The sequence below is a fragment of the Polypterus senegalus genome, chromosome 14 (assembly GCF_016835505.1).
Source record: "Polypterus senegalus isolate Bchr_013 chromosome 14, ASM1683550v1, whole genome shotgun sequence".
Classification (NCBI taxonomy): domain Eukaryota; kingdom Metazoa; phylum Chordata; class Cladistia; order Polypteriformes; family Polypteridae; genus Polypterus; species Polypterus senegalus.
The window spans coordinates 80,543,050-80,560,257 of NC_053167.1; the positions used below are offsets into that span (position 1 = coordinate 80,543,050).

The 17,208-nt window shown below is 36.8% G+C and overlaps 1 protein-coding gene across 1 annotated transcript in view; it reads right to left on the reverse strand.

Annotated features, from left to right (window-relative positions):
• The window catches only part of lamc1 (laminin, gamma 1), a 183,489-nt gene that overhangs the window by 36,733 nt on the left and 129,548 nt on the right, over positions 1 to 17,208 (reverse strand). The window contains exon 4 of the mRNA XM_039735981.1: positions 8,103 to 8,269. Within this exon, the coding sequence (XP_039591915.1) occupies positions 8,103 to 8,269 (167 nt within the window). The remainder of the gene's footprint in view (positions 1 to 8,102; positions 8,270 to 17,208) is intronic.

The window sequence follows — 17,208 nt, forward strand, 5'->3', positions numbered from 1 at the left end:
ACATCTCTTCCTGAAATACTCAGTATAAAACAGAAATAAAAGTCACTAAAATCTGCATAATAACAATGTAAACAACTTGACATAATCAAAAAAGAAAAAAAGTCAAAGTTAGTGGACCAAGAGAGCTTTATACATCTCCTCTTCAAATCATAGGTGGACGTTACTGTACAATTATTACACTAAAAATATTACTTGTATGGTAATGGACACGTCTTTCAGAACACTAAATGAGGCCTGTGAACATATCAAGGTTTTTAATGCAGCAATGCAGGAATAAGTGCAAGGAGCCGTACAGAAGAGCTTGTCAAAATTTGTTAGTGCTAGTGATGTGTAACAGCTTCAACAGATGCTGATCAGTGACATCAGATAGGTGGAATGCTTCTCTAGCTGGCATTAAGACAGCCAGTTTTCCTCATTCTCTTCCTCTGCACATGCTAAAGCTGTCTCCCACCCTAGTGCACAGTCCAAAGTTATAAATTGCTTAACTTGGCCTGCAAAACAATGTTCAGTTTTGATAGACCAAACAGGATTCCCAGCTGGTGGATTCCGTGGGAAAATATTTTGCTCAATAGATTACACATAGTGATGTTTCCATGGCGTGAAAACAAGTGGGGAAAAAAGTGTTTTTCAGTTATGTGTAAATAACTTTTGTAAGTTAAAATTTGTTTCCGTTTAAATGGTCTTTCAAACCATAGAAAAATGCTTATGCAGAAAGCAAGCATACTGTGACAAGTCCTTTATGTACAGATGATGAATGCAAATCCCATTATACACAAATAGAAAAACTAATAAAGACAACTGACATTTACTTTATCAAAAAAATTCTTACACAAATACAAAGAAGATTAAAATACAATTGTAATATTTGAGATTATAGCAAAAACAATGTACATACATAATCGTTTTGTCATTGCACTGCACAAATTGTTGAACTGTCACAATATAAACTGATGAATGACACCTGGCAGTTCTAAACTAGAGCAATCTGATTTTTAAGACAGTAGCCATGTTTGCCCTGAACTGGTTTAATGTCTGTTCAGATAATTAATTCATCTACAATAAAAGAAAAAAAAACACCTTGAAAATCAGAGTACTCTGGTTAAGTTACAATTAATTTTCAATTAAGAGGAGGTTGTGGTTTCATCTATTAATCCAGCCAAGACTCATGAGGAGTAAAACCTTACCTAGCAGCATGAAGCACAAGGTAGGAACCAGCCCTAGGTATGCTACTTGTCCATCTCTGGACTAACAGATAAATATTATATGTTTATCATTTTAATAGTGATGAGCAAACCCCACCAAATCATCTTCACCTCAAGTTTGGCAAAATTACATAAATGGCCAAATATTTCATCAAACTCTGTGAAATGCACTGAAGTGAATGGAGAAGGAGGAACCAAACTTGTTTTGAGTGCATTATAATGGTGCAATGATCTTGTAAGTGTCCTTGAGAGTTTGGGAAAAGTTTGATATGTCATTAAATAAAATATTGATCATTGCACGGAGAGAATGCTAATCTTGGGGCACACATTACCCATGCACCAAAGTGCATGGGACTAGCCACATACAGCAATTGAAGTGCCCGGGGGGATTGAAACTACCACAAGTAGAAGAAACAAATACAGTTAAAGATTAGGAAAAAAATCATACATCACTGTTCAGTGGACAGGGAAGGAGTGGTTTCACTACAATTCAATAGCTGAAACAATTCTTTCCCTTGTGTGCTTGTGATACAGCAATGACCAAGACAGCAACAATCTTACTGTAGGCATGTGTGAAAGTTCTGTGCATGGCTGCTACAGCTCTGTGATGTTACATTGGACTTGCAAAGCATCATGGGACAAATGGAAAAAGATGTTTGCCTAAGCCGGCTGCATAGAAAATTTTACGGAAAATATTCAGTGAACATGGCCACCGGCGAACATGGCATATTCACTGCAAAAAATGCTTTGCCGAAATTTGCAGATCAGCACTACTTGTGTGAGGAATTCTATCAAATGTGTGTTTATTTCACAACCACCCATTCATTTAACAGAACTTGCAGTCACAAGCTTTGAAAAGATGTAAAATGGCATTTAAGGGTAATCTGCTATAACCTTAAACTTTCAATGAATGTCCTATTAGTGTTTTCCTGCTCATTCAACAGAGAATAAGTTTCTGCCATTTTCACATGTAATCCAGTAGTGTTCTTGCAACATTTGTGTAAACTGAGAAGCACAGTGACATAAACCAGAGATTGGAGCTACCTCCACAACAAATTCCTGAAAAGACAAACTTATTTATCAGGAAAAGTTTATTTTGGATATTTTATGAGTAGGGGGTGGGGTCCATATTGCCAGGTTGTATTTTAAAAATAAGCATCAGGAAAATGCCATCTACAGTTTTAAAAAATGTACATAACTTCAAGAAATTTCTGACCTTGTTGAAATGCTTTGTGATCATGTGTTTGTATGAAGACACTATAGAATAAAAGTTGACTAACTGCAATTTGTAGCTCCTAGCTTGTGAAATATGGAACAGAAGGTTTCTAGAAAATATTTATGTAATTATTACCAAGGTGCAAAATTGTAGCCTTCTATATAGACGTTGCTGCACGTGAAGCCCCATAGTCTTTAAACATTTTCAAAGCAATCAATTACCTGGAATTAGAATTACAGGGTTCAGGAGTCTATTAAAAGCAAGAGCATTTCATACAAGATATAAACACAGCTCAGTGTCAGGCATCTTAATGTATTCACACACTTGCCATGCATGCTATTTTATGTTTACATTCTTGTGTACATATCGCTGTTTCAGGCAGATTGTTTAATAAAGACTGACCTATTTAGGAAATTACATTCCAAGCAAGGAAAAAAAAAAAACCTTGCACATTTATTTCAGAGATATACTTTTATAAATCTGCCTTTTCACATAAAGGAATTTGGGATTCCTAGAGCCTAGCAAAAAATGGTAAAAGCTAACGTCTGATATACAAAAACAAACAAATGCATTGTGCTATAATTTTATTTTCACTGCAGTTTTATTGCTACTAGTTTAATATGTATGTTACATTGTATATCTCTCAGCTTTAAAAAGCCCCCTGTGATTATAGTTGCTGAAGATTTGGAACTGTGCACAATTTTGCTGTTATTCAGGTTAAGGGAAGCAAAATATAGCAGACATAGTGACAGATCATGCTTCCTAATAGATTCTGCTGCCTTGACAGGCATGGAAAAACTCAGATAAAACAGTCTGAAGGGCATGTTTGTAATACATATTGGTAAAAGATTTGTGAACTGTGACAGACTGGATGTGTGTCATATTTGCTTGTCACATATTTTTCTGCCCTGGGTTTCAAGTCTGTTATAATCACTTTGTTCAATGACTAGTGTATTGTTGTTGTTATTTACACTCAAGTAGAATTTACCTAACTAATTTTTGTATTTTCCAGTCAGGATAGATGTGGTAGATTGTAATATCTCTCTTGTAATATTTGCACATCATATTTTTCTACTATGGCTTTCAGAAGTTTGTTATGTGCTAAAAACCTGTTAATTGCTCAGTGTATACAAGTGACTGAAAGTCACATTAATGACACATTTGTAATTGCATATATAATGTTAGTATTTTGACTTTATGATAGTATTACTTGTTTAAAATTCTGTGTCAGAACTAGAATCAATAATTTTGGACAAACAGCATTACAGAGAAAGCTAGAACAAAGACAGCATTAGAGGGGCATCAATTTCAGTTCAAAGTTAAAAAAAAAAAATGCACTAGGATCTCTCACACATACTAATGCAAAAAAATACGCTATTCAAACAATTTACTCATTTTTATTGGTCTGCATTACATTATACTGCTCCCTCCATGACTGTCCACTAAATCTAAGTAAAAACCTGGCAGCTCAAAACCGTTTAAAAAAATTCAGGGTTAGACAAGGCAGAGACCCTATATAGGGTGACAGCACATTGCCTGGTGCACACAAAGACTCATTCAAATAATATTAATCATCACCTAACCTAAAATGCAATAATGTGCTATAAACAGGGGACAGAGGAAAAGCTCCATGCAAACAATGAGAGAATGTCAAAACTACACACAGATTGCAACCAGGATTGGGATTTGAACTCAGGAAGCAGGATCTGTAATGCAACATGGCTTTGTGTTCCTCCTGTGTGTGGTGTTCTTCTCACAAATATTTGTGGAGGCAGGTTAAAAAACAAAGGAAAACCTGAGAAAAAGAACAAATAAATCTGCTCCTTCTAGAGTATGGGCTTACAGGGGAAGTGTGCTTTCCCAATGCATTAGATTAATGACACACAGGGAAGACTTCAGGGATGGGGGACGGCACACAATCCTATTGAAGCGTATTGTTTATTCAGCGCTCTTGTCAAGTCTGTGCATTCTGCGAAAGGAATGGATGGGCGGAATGTGGAAATTGCACTTTTCTGTAAATCAACTTGGGAGTCCTTTGCAGCTTGTCCATGGTGGGAGGAGTAAGCAGAGCAGCAAACTCACAGTCACTGGAACCCTGGCTCTTATTTTAGCCTGGCCATAAATGCAGCAGCCAGTAGTTTTGTGTAAAAAGTAAAACCTTTGTGTCTTTCATTTTCTTGGAAATAGGAGGAAAACCGCATAAAGAGCAACAATTGGAAACAATGTAACTCTTCTGCAGCATTTAAATAAATGACTGTTTGTTAAGACTCTCTTTATAATAAGTAAAATTATATCAATCTAAACTGATGCATATGTACCTCCAAGTACATAGTAAACTTTCAAACAAATTTTCAAACCCACTAAATTCTATTTTGTAGGAATATAAGCAAGTATCAAAACATTCCCAGGAATATACTCGTCTTTATCAAAACACATTTTACATAGTGAGTTTCAAGATATTCAATGGTTTAAGGCATAGTTGCTCATTTTGCCTATAACACAAAGTATGTAACATTATCCTATACATTTTGTCCAGCTCTTAGTGAGGGCTGGTCACAAGTGAAAATGAAACCCAAAAAGGTTGAAGTGTGTTAAAAGGAACATAATTACTTCACCTTATAGAGTGCTCCATTTGTGGCATATTTATTGTTTGAATTAATCAGGCTACCTCTCAAGGTATTGTACCCCCTGGTCACTAATATAAATACAATGCTGTGAACTGCAGCTTTATCTTGGATTTTGGTTACTGTTAACAAAAGTCACACTACATAATTTTGAACAATGGTAGGCCTATTAAAGCAAATATTTAACTACAGCAGACTATATAACATACACGCGATAAAATGTCACTACTTTTATGTAGTGTAATTGGTTATGCTTATTTAAAAACTGTGAGGAAATTTAAATTTAAAAAAAAAAAAAAGAAGAAGAATATCAGCCTCACGAATTTGAAAGCCACTGCCCTAATTCTCCCAAACTGAATTTCTCAGATCTATATGGAAGCTTTTATATAGCAACTCAGGTATCAGGTAATCCCAGAGGGATGTATTGTTTGCCAGGTTTCAATTCTTTGCATTAGTATAAATTGGTTTAAGCAGCTGCTTTTTCAAAAAATAATATAAAATGTTATCACCATTAATTTAATAGCTGTGGCTACTTACATTTGGACCAAATTTCCAATATAGTCAATGACCTAAAATACTGACCAACTCTAAATGTAATACTGTGTTTCAAAAGTATGGTATGTTATTTAGGCAAATATTATGTAATCAAACAAATACTGAACTGTTCACAAAATTCTCACCTTAACTGCTCTAATAACAACAAAGTACGCAAACCTATACTTTACTATAATGAGGAAAGTTTTATTTAGTTTTGTTGGTTGGTATGAGATAGTAGTATAAGCTTTGAAAATGAGCTTTACAGGTTTAAGACTAGGAACATATACAAACCTCAGATGGGATGGGAGTGGTGGATACCAACATTAGCTGATGACAATCTACCAGCTAAAGTAGGTGAAAATATGGGTAGGACTGAATTTTTGAATAAGAAAAAATACTGTGAATTAACGGTGTTTTAAAAAATGGATATTCTTAATTTAACCTTTCAAAGTTATCAGATATCAGAACACACCCATTTTACAGCATCTGATAATATTGAATAGAAAGTAAGAAGATATACAATCACCTAACACTAATGAACATCCTGAATGGATTTTAAATCATAAGGTTGCCAGTTCAGTTTCTACCTCTGCAAGTCACTTAATCAGCCTGACCTCAAACAAAAAAGAAAGAACAGCTGTAAAATATGAATATATATAAATAAATAAAACAAAAATTACCACAAATTATAATAATCAAGTTAAGTACCATACTCAGCAGGATGCCAAAACCTCCACGGTGATTTAATTATTATGTAATATTAAAGAAAGTAAGTTTGTATAGAGTGTACAGTGGTGTGAAAAACTATTTGCCCCCTTCCTGATTTCTTATTCTTTAGCATGTTTGTCACACAAAATGTTTCTGATCATCAAACACATTTAACCATTAGTCAAATATAACACAAGTAAACACAAAATGCACTTTTTAAATGATGGTTTTTATTATTTAGGGAGAAAAAAAAATCCAAACCTACATGGCCCTGTGTGAAAAAGTAACTGCCCCCTGAACCTAATAACTGGTTGGGCAACCCTTAGCAGCAATAACTGCAATCAAGCGTTTGCGATAACTTGCAATGAGTCTTTTACAGCGCTCTTGAGGAATTTTGGCCCACTCATCTTTGCAGAATTGTTGTAATTCAGCTTTATTTGAGGGTTTTCTAGCATGAACCGCCTTTTTATGGTCATGCCATAGCATCTCAATTGGATTCAGGTCAGGACTTTGACTAGGCCACTCCAAAGTCTTCATTTTGTTTTTCTTCAGCCATTCAGAGGTGGATTTGCTGGTGTGTTTTGGGTCATTGTCCTGTTGCAGCACCCAAGATCGCTTCAGCTTGAGTTGACGAACAGATGGCCGGACATTCTCCGTCAGGATTTTTTGGTAGACAGTAGAATTCATGGTTCCATCTATCACAGCAAGCCTTCCAGGTCCTGAAGCAGCAAAACAACCCCAGACCATCACACTACCACCACCATATTTTACTGTTGGTATGATGTTCTTTTTTTGAAATGCTGTGTTCCTTTTATGCCAGATGTAATGGGACATTTGCCTTCCAAAAGTTCAACTTTTGTCTCATCAGTCCACAAGGTATTTTCCCAAAAGTTTTGGCAATCATTGAGATGTTTCTTAGCAAAATTGAGACGAGCCCTAATGTTCTTTTGCTTAACAGTGGTTTTGCGTCTTGGAAATCTGCCATGCAGGCCGTTTTTGCCCAGTCTCTTTCTTATGGTGGAGTCGTGAACACTAACCTTAATTGAGGCAAGTGAGGCCTGCAGTTCTTTAGACGTTGTCCTGGGGTCTTTTGTGACCTCTCGGATGAGTCGTCTCTGCGCTCTTGGGGTAATTAAGGTTGGCCGGCCACTCCTGGGAAGGTTTACCACTGTTCCATGTTTTTGCCATTTGTGGATAATGGCTCTCACTGTGGTTCGCTGGAGTCCCAAAGCTTTAGAAATGGCTTTATAACCTTTACCAGACTGACAGATCTCAATTACTTCTGTTCTCATTTGTTCCTGAATTTCTTTGGATCTTGGCATGATGTCTAGCTTTTGAGGTGCTTTTGGTCTACTTCTCTGTGTCAGGCAGCTCCTATTTAAGTGATTTCTTGATTGAAACAGGTGTGGCAGAAATCAGGCCTGGGGGTGGCTACGGAAATTGAACTCAGGTGTGATACACCACAGTTAGGTTATTTCTTAACAAGGGGGTAATTACTTTTTCACACAGGGCCATGTAGGTTTGGATTTTTTTTCTCCCTAAATAATAAAACCATCATTTAAAAACTGCATTTTGTGTTTACTTGTGTTATATTTGACTAATGGTTAAATGTGTTTGATGATCAGAAACATTTTGTGTGACAAACATGCAAAAGAATAAGAAATCAGGAAGGGGGCAAATAGTTTTTCACACAACTGTATGTTGCAAGATTGCATAACAAACTTACTCGAGATGAAAATACAATTTATCATCAATTATTCTTAACAATAGCCTAGGGAGTTCCTACTGTTTAATTGTGATTTGAGAAAAACTTACGTAGACATTCGTTGGCATTCTCAGCAGTTGCCCTTCTCCAGGGCCGGTCGTTGTAGAAAGGCTTGCATTTTTCACAGTCGCTGCCAAATGTGTTGTGTTTGCAGTTACATACTAATCTCTGATGTTCATTTTTCACACACTCACTGGCATGGCCATTACACTTGCATCTGTGGGAAAGAGAGAAGCTGGCATTAGCTTTCAATGTTTACTGAAAATATGCCTTTCCTATACAATAATCACTTAAAGGTTACAAATGTTTGAATGGGCACATGTCCATTGCAAGGCACTGCCATGTACAAACCCACTCTCATCACAAAAGTCAATATAGCGTGAATTAATATGGGAAGAAAATCATAAAAAAACAGAACATATAAGATTATGATGCTGAGAAGAGTCTTTGTGCACTGTATTTAAATGTCAATTTGTGCCAGAACATAAACCCTGAAATATGGTAGAAAAAAAATAACATTTTGCAGGATATTTTGTCTTAAAATTGGTAATATTTTTTCACCTGTGCGGAGCTGCCATGTTTAATGGTATGGCACACTCTTTATGGGCTGCAAAATCAAGGGTAGAATGCCAGGCAATGATTAATCACTTTAACATATTTACATAATAAAAACATGTAATGACCTATTACCAAGGACACACACTAAAAATAATAAGTGAGAACACAGTAAACCTTTCAGATGAACATACATGGTCAATTAACCCCACATCCATAACTAAGAAGATGCAGCAGCATCTCCACTTTCTTCGGCGGCTGAAAAAAGCAAGCTTAGCTCCACCCATTCACACCACATTCTACATGGGCATTATTGGGAGTGTTATGACCAGCTGCATCATTGTCTAGTTTAGTCTAACTGCAGTGTCTCTGGCCATAAGCTCTTATAACAGACAGTTCACACAGCAGAAAATGAGACCTCTCTGACCTCCATTAAAACACCTTTAGAAGGTGCTGCATCCATAAAGCCTATAGCATTTCTAAGAAACACCTTCACCCCTCCCACAGTCTTTGTCCCACTTCCATCTGGCAAATGGTACTGCAGCATCTGAAACATTTCTACCAGGCTGTGCAACCACTTCTACCCATTGGCTGTTCGGACTTTGAACTCTGTGCTGCTTGTGCTGTTCCTTACGATTGATCATCTGCTAAACCCAGGTCACTCAATGGAATGCCTCCAGAATACTTCCAGTGAAACTTGTGAGGCTATTGCTGTAGTTTTCAATCAAAAAATTAATGATATTAGAAATAATATAGTATCTCTCCTCAACACTGTGCATCCTCTTAAGCCCCAGTACTCCGTTATAAACAAATCTTTCACCAGGACAGATTTACCCGATTTGACCCAATACCAACAAGTTTTTTCAAAGAAGTATTAGGCATTCTAATTGATAGTATTCATGACATAGTAATCTCGTCATTAGATACGGAGGTCTTCCTAGACTGTCTTAAGACTGCTGTAGTTAAACCCCTACTCAAGAAAAATAATCTCGACTCCTCTGCTTTTGAACATTTTAGACCTATTTATGATTACTACTTTACTCTCTGATGACTTGCACTGAATGGAGTCAGCAAGGGTTGCATAGTCCAGACAGTAGCTGCTGGTAGCTCAAGCATGCTTCCTAATGATCATCAGTCATGGTGGATTGGTATTTGCACTTAAAAATCTTCATGTGGGAAAAGGCTGACTCGCATAAATAAGTAGAGCTGAATAATACAGTCAAGGAGGCAGCACATTTCCTCATGTTCGGGTACTTTTCCTCTGTGAGTAAGTTCCAAAACTGTCCATGAGCCCTGGAATCAGCTGAATGTCAGCCTGTAGTGTCAAAATCTCATCCTACACTGTAGATGAGTTTTAGATGAAACAGTGTTGCAATTGTTAATGTGAGTGAATCACACTCAACATCTTCTCTAAAAGGATGGCACATAAATGGAACGATTGGCTTGAGTAAAGCAAAGTCTTGAAACCGTCTGTCAAAGTCTGACAGACAATTTTCAATCTGCTGTGTGTAGCGCACACTCCTTCCATTGGATCTCCAGCTCTGACGCAAGGTTTTAGATGTTCCCCAAATGATGGCACTGCAGCTTTGAGGACAGATGTTGCATTTTTCATTTGAAAGCATTAACCAAGCTAATCATATTGACCATGGTTTTGTCTTTTCTTTGCAGCTGTAAATTAAGCTCATTCAAAATGTTGGTCAGATCGGCAAAGAAATGCCAAGTCTAGCAGTCACTGATCATCATTAAGTTGCTTGTATTCTGCATGTTTATTGACAAGGAGAAACTCCTTTATCTCCGGCCAGAGGTCTCGAAATCACTGCAGGAATTTCCTCCCAGCCATCTGCCTCAACGATGGCCTCTTTAATCATCTCTCCATCTTGGAAGGACTTTTTATGCTTAATGATCGAGTGACTCACCCAGAACGATGCTTTGGTGTCTGCCTTTACTTTTGAATTCAGCTGAGTGAAAAATGATGGCTGTCTGATTAACTGCGATTTCAGTTCCCTCACCTTTCTCTTTCTCAGCTCGATTTTTGGATGGGAAGTCAGTGTCGTAGTTTTTATGAATAGTTCAAAAGTGCCTTTACACATTTTACTTTCTTTGGAAAAGCAATGATAGATTTACAGATCAGACAAACGCACCTCGATTGTGATATTGTGAGAAAAAAAGTCATCTTCCCATTCTTCATGTCCAGCCTAATTTTTTTTGTATTCCTTCTTTAGTAGATATAAATTGGAAGGTTAACTAGGTCACTTACATCGTTAAGAGTTTTGCAGTAGCTCACGCATTTGATCGTGCATGCATGATGACCCATGAGTTAGAAGAGAAGAGATCTTAAACTGGCAGCCCTGAATGTCAGTCAAGTGGCAAATGCCATATGAAGGATAGATGATAGACTAACATAGAAAAAAAAAAACGTTTTTGAATGCAGCATGATCTACCTGCACTACCTTTCTGATCTACCGTCAATACCGTCTATGTCAATTCCTCTGACATCGTCTTATCAATCATTAGCTAACTGTTCAAATGTGACAAGTGAAATATCCTGCAGCAAGCTTAAACATGTGATAGAGGTTGATTGCGCAGAGAATTTAAAAAAAATCGCTGACCGTTATGTGTGTGCGTGTGTAAAATTAGATGGATTTATGCAGGTATTTTAGTTCTGCTGAGCCAAATAAGACCGGTCAGGGTGAAGAAGGGACAGCCAAAGAAAAGCCTACCACAAAGCGGAAAAGTTGTGACAAATCAGACTATGAGGCAAAAAGAAAGCACAAATTTTTGGTTTCATGGACAAAAGAATTTCTATGGCTGGAATATGACAAGCTAAATAACAATGTTCTGCCAGGTGTGTCGTGAGTTACCCTAGATTTCTGACTTGACAAGTGCCTTTTACTGCCTGTTACTGAGACCAGTAATTTTAGGAAAGACCCAATCAGAACCCATGAGAAATCTCTGCATCACAAGAAATGCATTGGTGCTCAGTCTGCCGCATCTTTCCCAGAACAAACACCAATTGCAAAAAACATAGTTAAAATAAACCAAGCACAACAAGAAGTCCTGAAAAAGCTGTTTAGAACAGCGTACTATGTTGCAAAGAGTGAACTACAATTGGCAAAATTTAGCAGTCTTTGCAAACTTCAAATAGCAAATGGCCCAGATCTTGGTTCCACTTATCTCAATGACCATGCTTGCAGAGAGCTTATTGGAGCAATAGCACAAACTTCAAGAGACAAGATCGAAAAGTAAATTCAAGAAAGCAGGTTCTTATTCATTCTTGCAGATGGCAGTACAGACACTGGTATAATAGGAGTTGGTTCATGTCAGGTATGTGAGAGATAATGGTGACATATCCACATACATGATCAAATGTCAGCCAGTCAAGAGTGCAAATGCTGCAGGTATTTTAGAGGCTATTGATGAAGCAGTGAACACCATGGGTATCAGAGAAGACATACGGAAAAAGAAAGTAGTGAGAAAACAGGAGTTGCTGGGAGAATGAAACAGAGGATACCCCACATCATAACAATCCACTGTGTGGCACAAAAATTAGAGCTAGCTGTGCTGCATAGCATGAAAGGCTGCGAGTACGTGGTGAAATTTGAAGATACACTGAAAACCATCTTTAAGATGTACTACTATTCCACAAAGAAGCGAAGAGAACTGACAAAAATAAGTGAACTGCTAAATGAAAAACTGGCACATTTCAGTGGCCTGAGGAGCACATGGTGGTTTCCAAGCCGGCTGAGATATCTGAAGGCTGTGGAAAAAAATTACACTCCCACTGTTGTTCATATGGAGAACATGGCAGGAGGAAGTGATGTCAAGTCCGAGGATGCAGCCAAGGCTAAGGGGTGGAGCAGGAGATGAAGACTGAGAAATTTGTTCGCTTCCTGCATTTCATGTTGGACTACAGTACCATCTTATCCAAGTGCTGTACTGATTTTCAGCATGATAACCTAAACATCACACGAACAAAAGTTCAGAGCACCACATCACGCTTACTCAGCCTAAAAACAAAACCAGGAGAATACCAGAAAACCTTGGACACAAAGTTCACAGCGAACGAGGTTGGTAGCATTTGCTACTGTGGAACTCCGCTCACAAAAAGTCAGTGACCTGCTAGAAGAGGTGAGGGCACAGACAAAGACACCTTTGGTGCAGAGATTCAGAAGATTATTGACAACACAGTCAAGTATATGGACAGCAGATTTAAAAATCTGCGTGAAAAGCCTCTCTCTTGTTTCAAGGTTTTTGACCCTTCCACTCTTCCCTACCTCAGAGAAGAGCTGGCAAATTATGGGGATGAAGAGGTGGATTATCTTGTCACACATTTTGCCAGTTTGCTAGATGAGGAAGAGAAAGAGAAAATTCCACGTGGAATGGATGGATCTAAAAATGTGGCTTGCAGAACACCGGGGTAGCAATATAGATTGCTTGTACTGTACAGAGATCTCCTCTCTAAGAGTCCAGAACACCTCTCTCATATCTGGTTGCTGGTGAAATTAATGCTGACACTTAGTCCATCAACAGCCATCTGTGAGAGAGGATTTTCTTGCATGAACCGAGTGAAGACAACATATCGTACCTCTCTACACCCTGAAACACTGAATGACTGCATGCAACTCTCCATTAATGGGGAAACAGTTGAATCTTTTTTGCCTGACAAGTCAATTCATTTCTGGATGTTTTCTGGAAAAGGTTCAAGACACCTGGATCATAAAACCCCGACAAGGAGGACATGGAGGCCGACGCACAGTAAGAGAAAGCGGATGAAGGAGATGCTATGCCCTCAACGTCAAGTGGCATTTTCTGATCCGTGACTTCAGTGGAAATTTCAGATTCAGAATCTGACACAGACTGATTCATGTTCTACACAGTTATTACAAGTTCATAGAAATTTCTGTTCAATTAGAACCAAATATTTGAGTTGGTGATTGTAATTTTTATACAGTTGTTGTAATTTGTGTTTTAACAATTTTTTGATTGATGTTTTGTTTCCTTTACAATATTATACATTAAAAAATAATCTTTTTTATTCGGGCTACTTAAATTTATTTTGGGCTACCAAAAACTGAAGAGTGCCTGCCCGAAGGGCTACCAAGGATTTTGAAATTTTGCGAGCCCTGTATTGTGTAATATGACAGAAGTTTTTAGATATTGTTCACTTTAAACTAAGTCAGAGCCTTGTAGATTGTCTAATTCGTGTTGACATCAGGCAAAAGTAGTGTTTCTTCCCAATGAACAGGAGTATCTGTGAGAATTAAAAGATTTAATGTTTGGTGAAATTGAAATCCACATACGTGAGCGGCAGAGACGCAAAGTGGCTGGCACGCCCACGGTCCACTCACTTCTCATTCGTGTGAATGCTATTGTCAGACCCAGTTCCTGCACTCTCAGCTCCAAGCAGGTTTCGGAAATAAAAGACAAAGAGCAGAAGATAAAGTAGAACATCATAAAGAGGTTCAAAAACATTGGCACGATACACATGCAGAGCAGGTTAGAGATTATGAAAGTACTAAAATTCGAAAGTTTCAAAAAAAATTATAGTAAAGATTGCGAAAGTGAAATCTACATATGTGAGCTGCAGGAACACGAAATGGCTTGTGCATAGTGCAGGCCAGGGGATTGGTGAGCGAAGCGAGCAGGGGGCAAAGCCCCCTAGTATTTTATTATGATCTATTTCAAATTACTATTATCTATTCACTTACCTATTTATTGCATAGTACTTTACCAGTCTTACTCCTAGGCGTGTGCGATATTCACAAAAAATATTTCAAAATTTTTGGGGATTTTGCCAATAATGATGAGTAGACAATATTTTGTATCCTTCAGAAATGTGTTTATCAAAGTATTATATTGTACAAGCTCTGTCTCGCTGTTAATAGGATTAGTAATTGATGCTTACCAATGATATTAATTGACATGACATATTTAAGGAAAACACATTTCATTTGTTTACCTAAAACAATAAAAAAAAATACTGGTTATTTCAATGTGTTTAAGTATTACTGAGATCAAACAATGAAAGTAGGAGTAAACCATTTCAAAGGGGCCTAATGGATTAACTTTGTAAAAATGTACACAAAGACCAATAAATACTATTATAATGAAAACCACAGATGTAAGGGAAATAAAGTACTAATTGAATTGAACTATAAGACATGGATAAATATTCAGGTGCTCTGCTTTAGGGTGCATTATGCAGTATACAAGCGAGAACAAAGGCTAACATAATGTACTATAAGCCACCAAATCCAAATTTCAAGTTCTGACAAATGCCACACAAGGAAAAAAAGAAAAAAAATAGCATTTAATGCAAACCTACAGTAGTTTATCCTATTACGCTACATTTACTCCCACTGTCTGGTGACAACCATGAGTGAATTTTGCTTAAAACTGGGTGGGAACAATTAGACGACTTGCTGAATGTCACATTTCTAAACCAATCTAACACCTCATGATGGTGGCATTCAACATAGGTGCACTAATTTTGAATTGCAAAAAGCAATGGTGCTCTTATTATTAATTTGACCTGACAGAACAAAAGGAGGTGATAATGACTCCCGTTAAGAGAGCTCATAATGAAAAGCCACAGGAGATTCAGATTTTAATACAAACCCAAATCAACAAATCTGCCTAATGGCACCAGCAGAAGTACACAACAAACAGACTACCAAGAATGGCTACCACCAGCACATGCTAACTGCTACACTTATATCTAAGTTTCAATTTAATATAATCAAAATTAATAACAGCTTTATAAACTAAAACTACTACAAAATATGCAAAGACAGGAGGAATTTTACATTTGCCAAGTTTCTCTGTAAATGTGCTGTCTGCTTTTTTGAAATGTCCAAGATGTCCAGATTGTGTGTCTAATTATCCGATTTACTCGGTCTGTTTTCTGTTTCTGTGCTGTCAGAGAAGTCTCATATTTTCTTCACGGGACATTTTATCAAGCAGGAGGAAAAAAAAACTGTGGTCACATTACACAAGCTGCTAACACCTCTTCTAAAACTGGAAGATCATTTAGTAATACTGGCACCATTATGGGGCGTTCCAAAGTTAACAGCTGTTTAAAAAAAGATGCCTTATAAAATCATTCTACAGTTTTCAATCATAAACCTACTACTTTTTTTTTACCCTATTAAAATAATAGTTGTTGGACAAAAATATCAAAGTTAAAACCACTGCCCTTCTTAAACAGAATATTAGTTTTAAAAAAATTCAAACTACACTAAAAATAAAATGTTAAACCAAGCAAAGGCCATTCAGTCCATAAGGCCTAGTAGCCAAAAGCTATAAATTTAAACCCCAACACTATCAAATGCAATATTGCGAGCATGTTCCTTAAACTGCCTGTGCGGTTTAGATAACAAATTTACCTTATACAAGTTAGACATAGCATATATATAGTTTTAGTGTGTGCACATCACACACATACTGCTTTAGAGAATGAGTAATACTGAGTTTTCATGGAGAATACCAGAACCCAGACTCCTGATCTAGTTTATTGTACATAAAGTGTGAAAATATGAAAATCCAAATTATGGATGTGCCATGTCTAAATACCAGATTCAGCTTTAATAAAAATCTGTTCCTAAAATATGAGCACCTGGAGAACCATGAATGCTTTAAAGGCTTAGTGTTTACACATGGCGTTCTTGTATTTTAAATGATTTGAGTAGGTAGATTTTAGCTATTTATTTTGTAAAATGTTTGACTTGTTAGTTTCTCTGCTCAATATTCCACTCTAGGTACCATTCTTTTTTTTTTTTTTTTTTAAGTTTTGGCCACAAAATTGAAAAATGTAAAGAGATTAAGTAGATCTTGGTTTATTAGCATATTTACAAATAATTTACAATGCTCAGAACTGTCTGCCTTTCTGACTCTTTAATTTAAAAAAAAAAAAAATTGGAACTCATTGCTGATGTGGTGAACTTGAACTTGTAGTGTGCCTGAGAAGAATCATGATATACGAGATTGACTTAAAGAAAAGCCTAAATCCATTCATTGAATCACTAAGGTTCTCAGTATTATTAGTGCTCTCATGCCAAATTGCATTGTGTTTCCTTCCTTTGGTTTATTGTTGAATGAATTACATACATCAATTCAAAGTTCTTATAACAAAATCTAAAAAGCAAAAAGTGAACTAATGTGCAAAAAATAACCATAAGTACCACAATAAACAAATAACTACAGCTTGCCTCAAAATAAAGAAACCTCAAATGAAAAATGATTCGCCATTATTTGAACATCATGAGTTTTACTACTATTGTGATAATAAAAAACCTAATTTATACATATACACACCACTACATACATACTGTAAAATATTACATAAATCATCTTAACAGGACTTAGGCCACAATATGCAGCCAAAAAACATATACCCTACCCTTTAACCCATTCCATTGTGGATGCAGACAACATAAGATATAAAAAATTAATTCAACAGTTTGATAATGGTTGAAGATTAATTTGGGACTCTGGCAGTGATCAACTTGCCTATGGTCTAGAGACTGGAATGCATAAAGTACATCAGTTCTATGCTCTTTAAAGCATTTCTGACCATCTGAATTTTGTGAATGAGCATGCAGT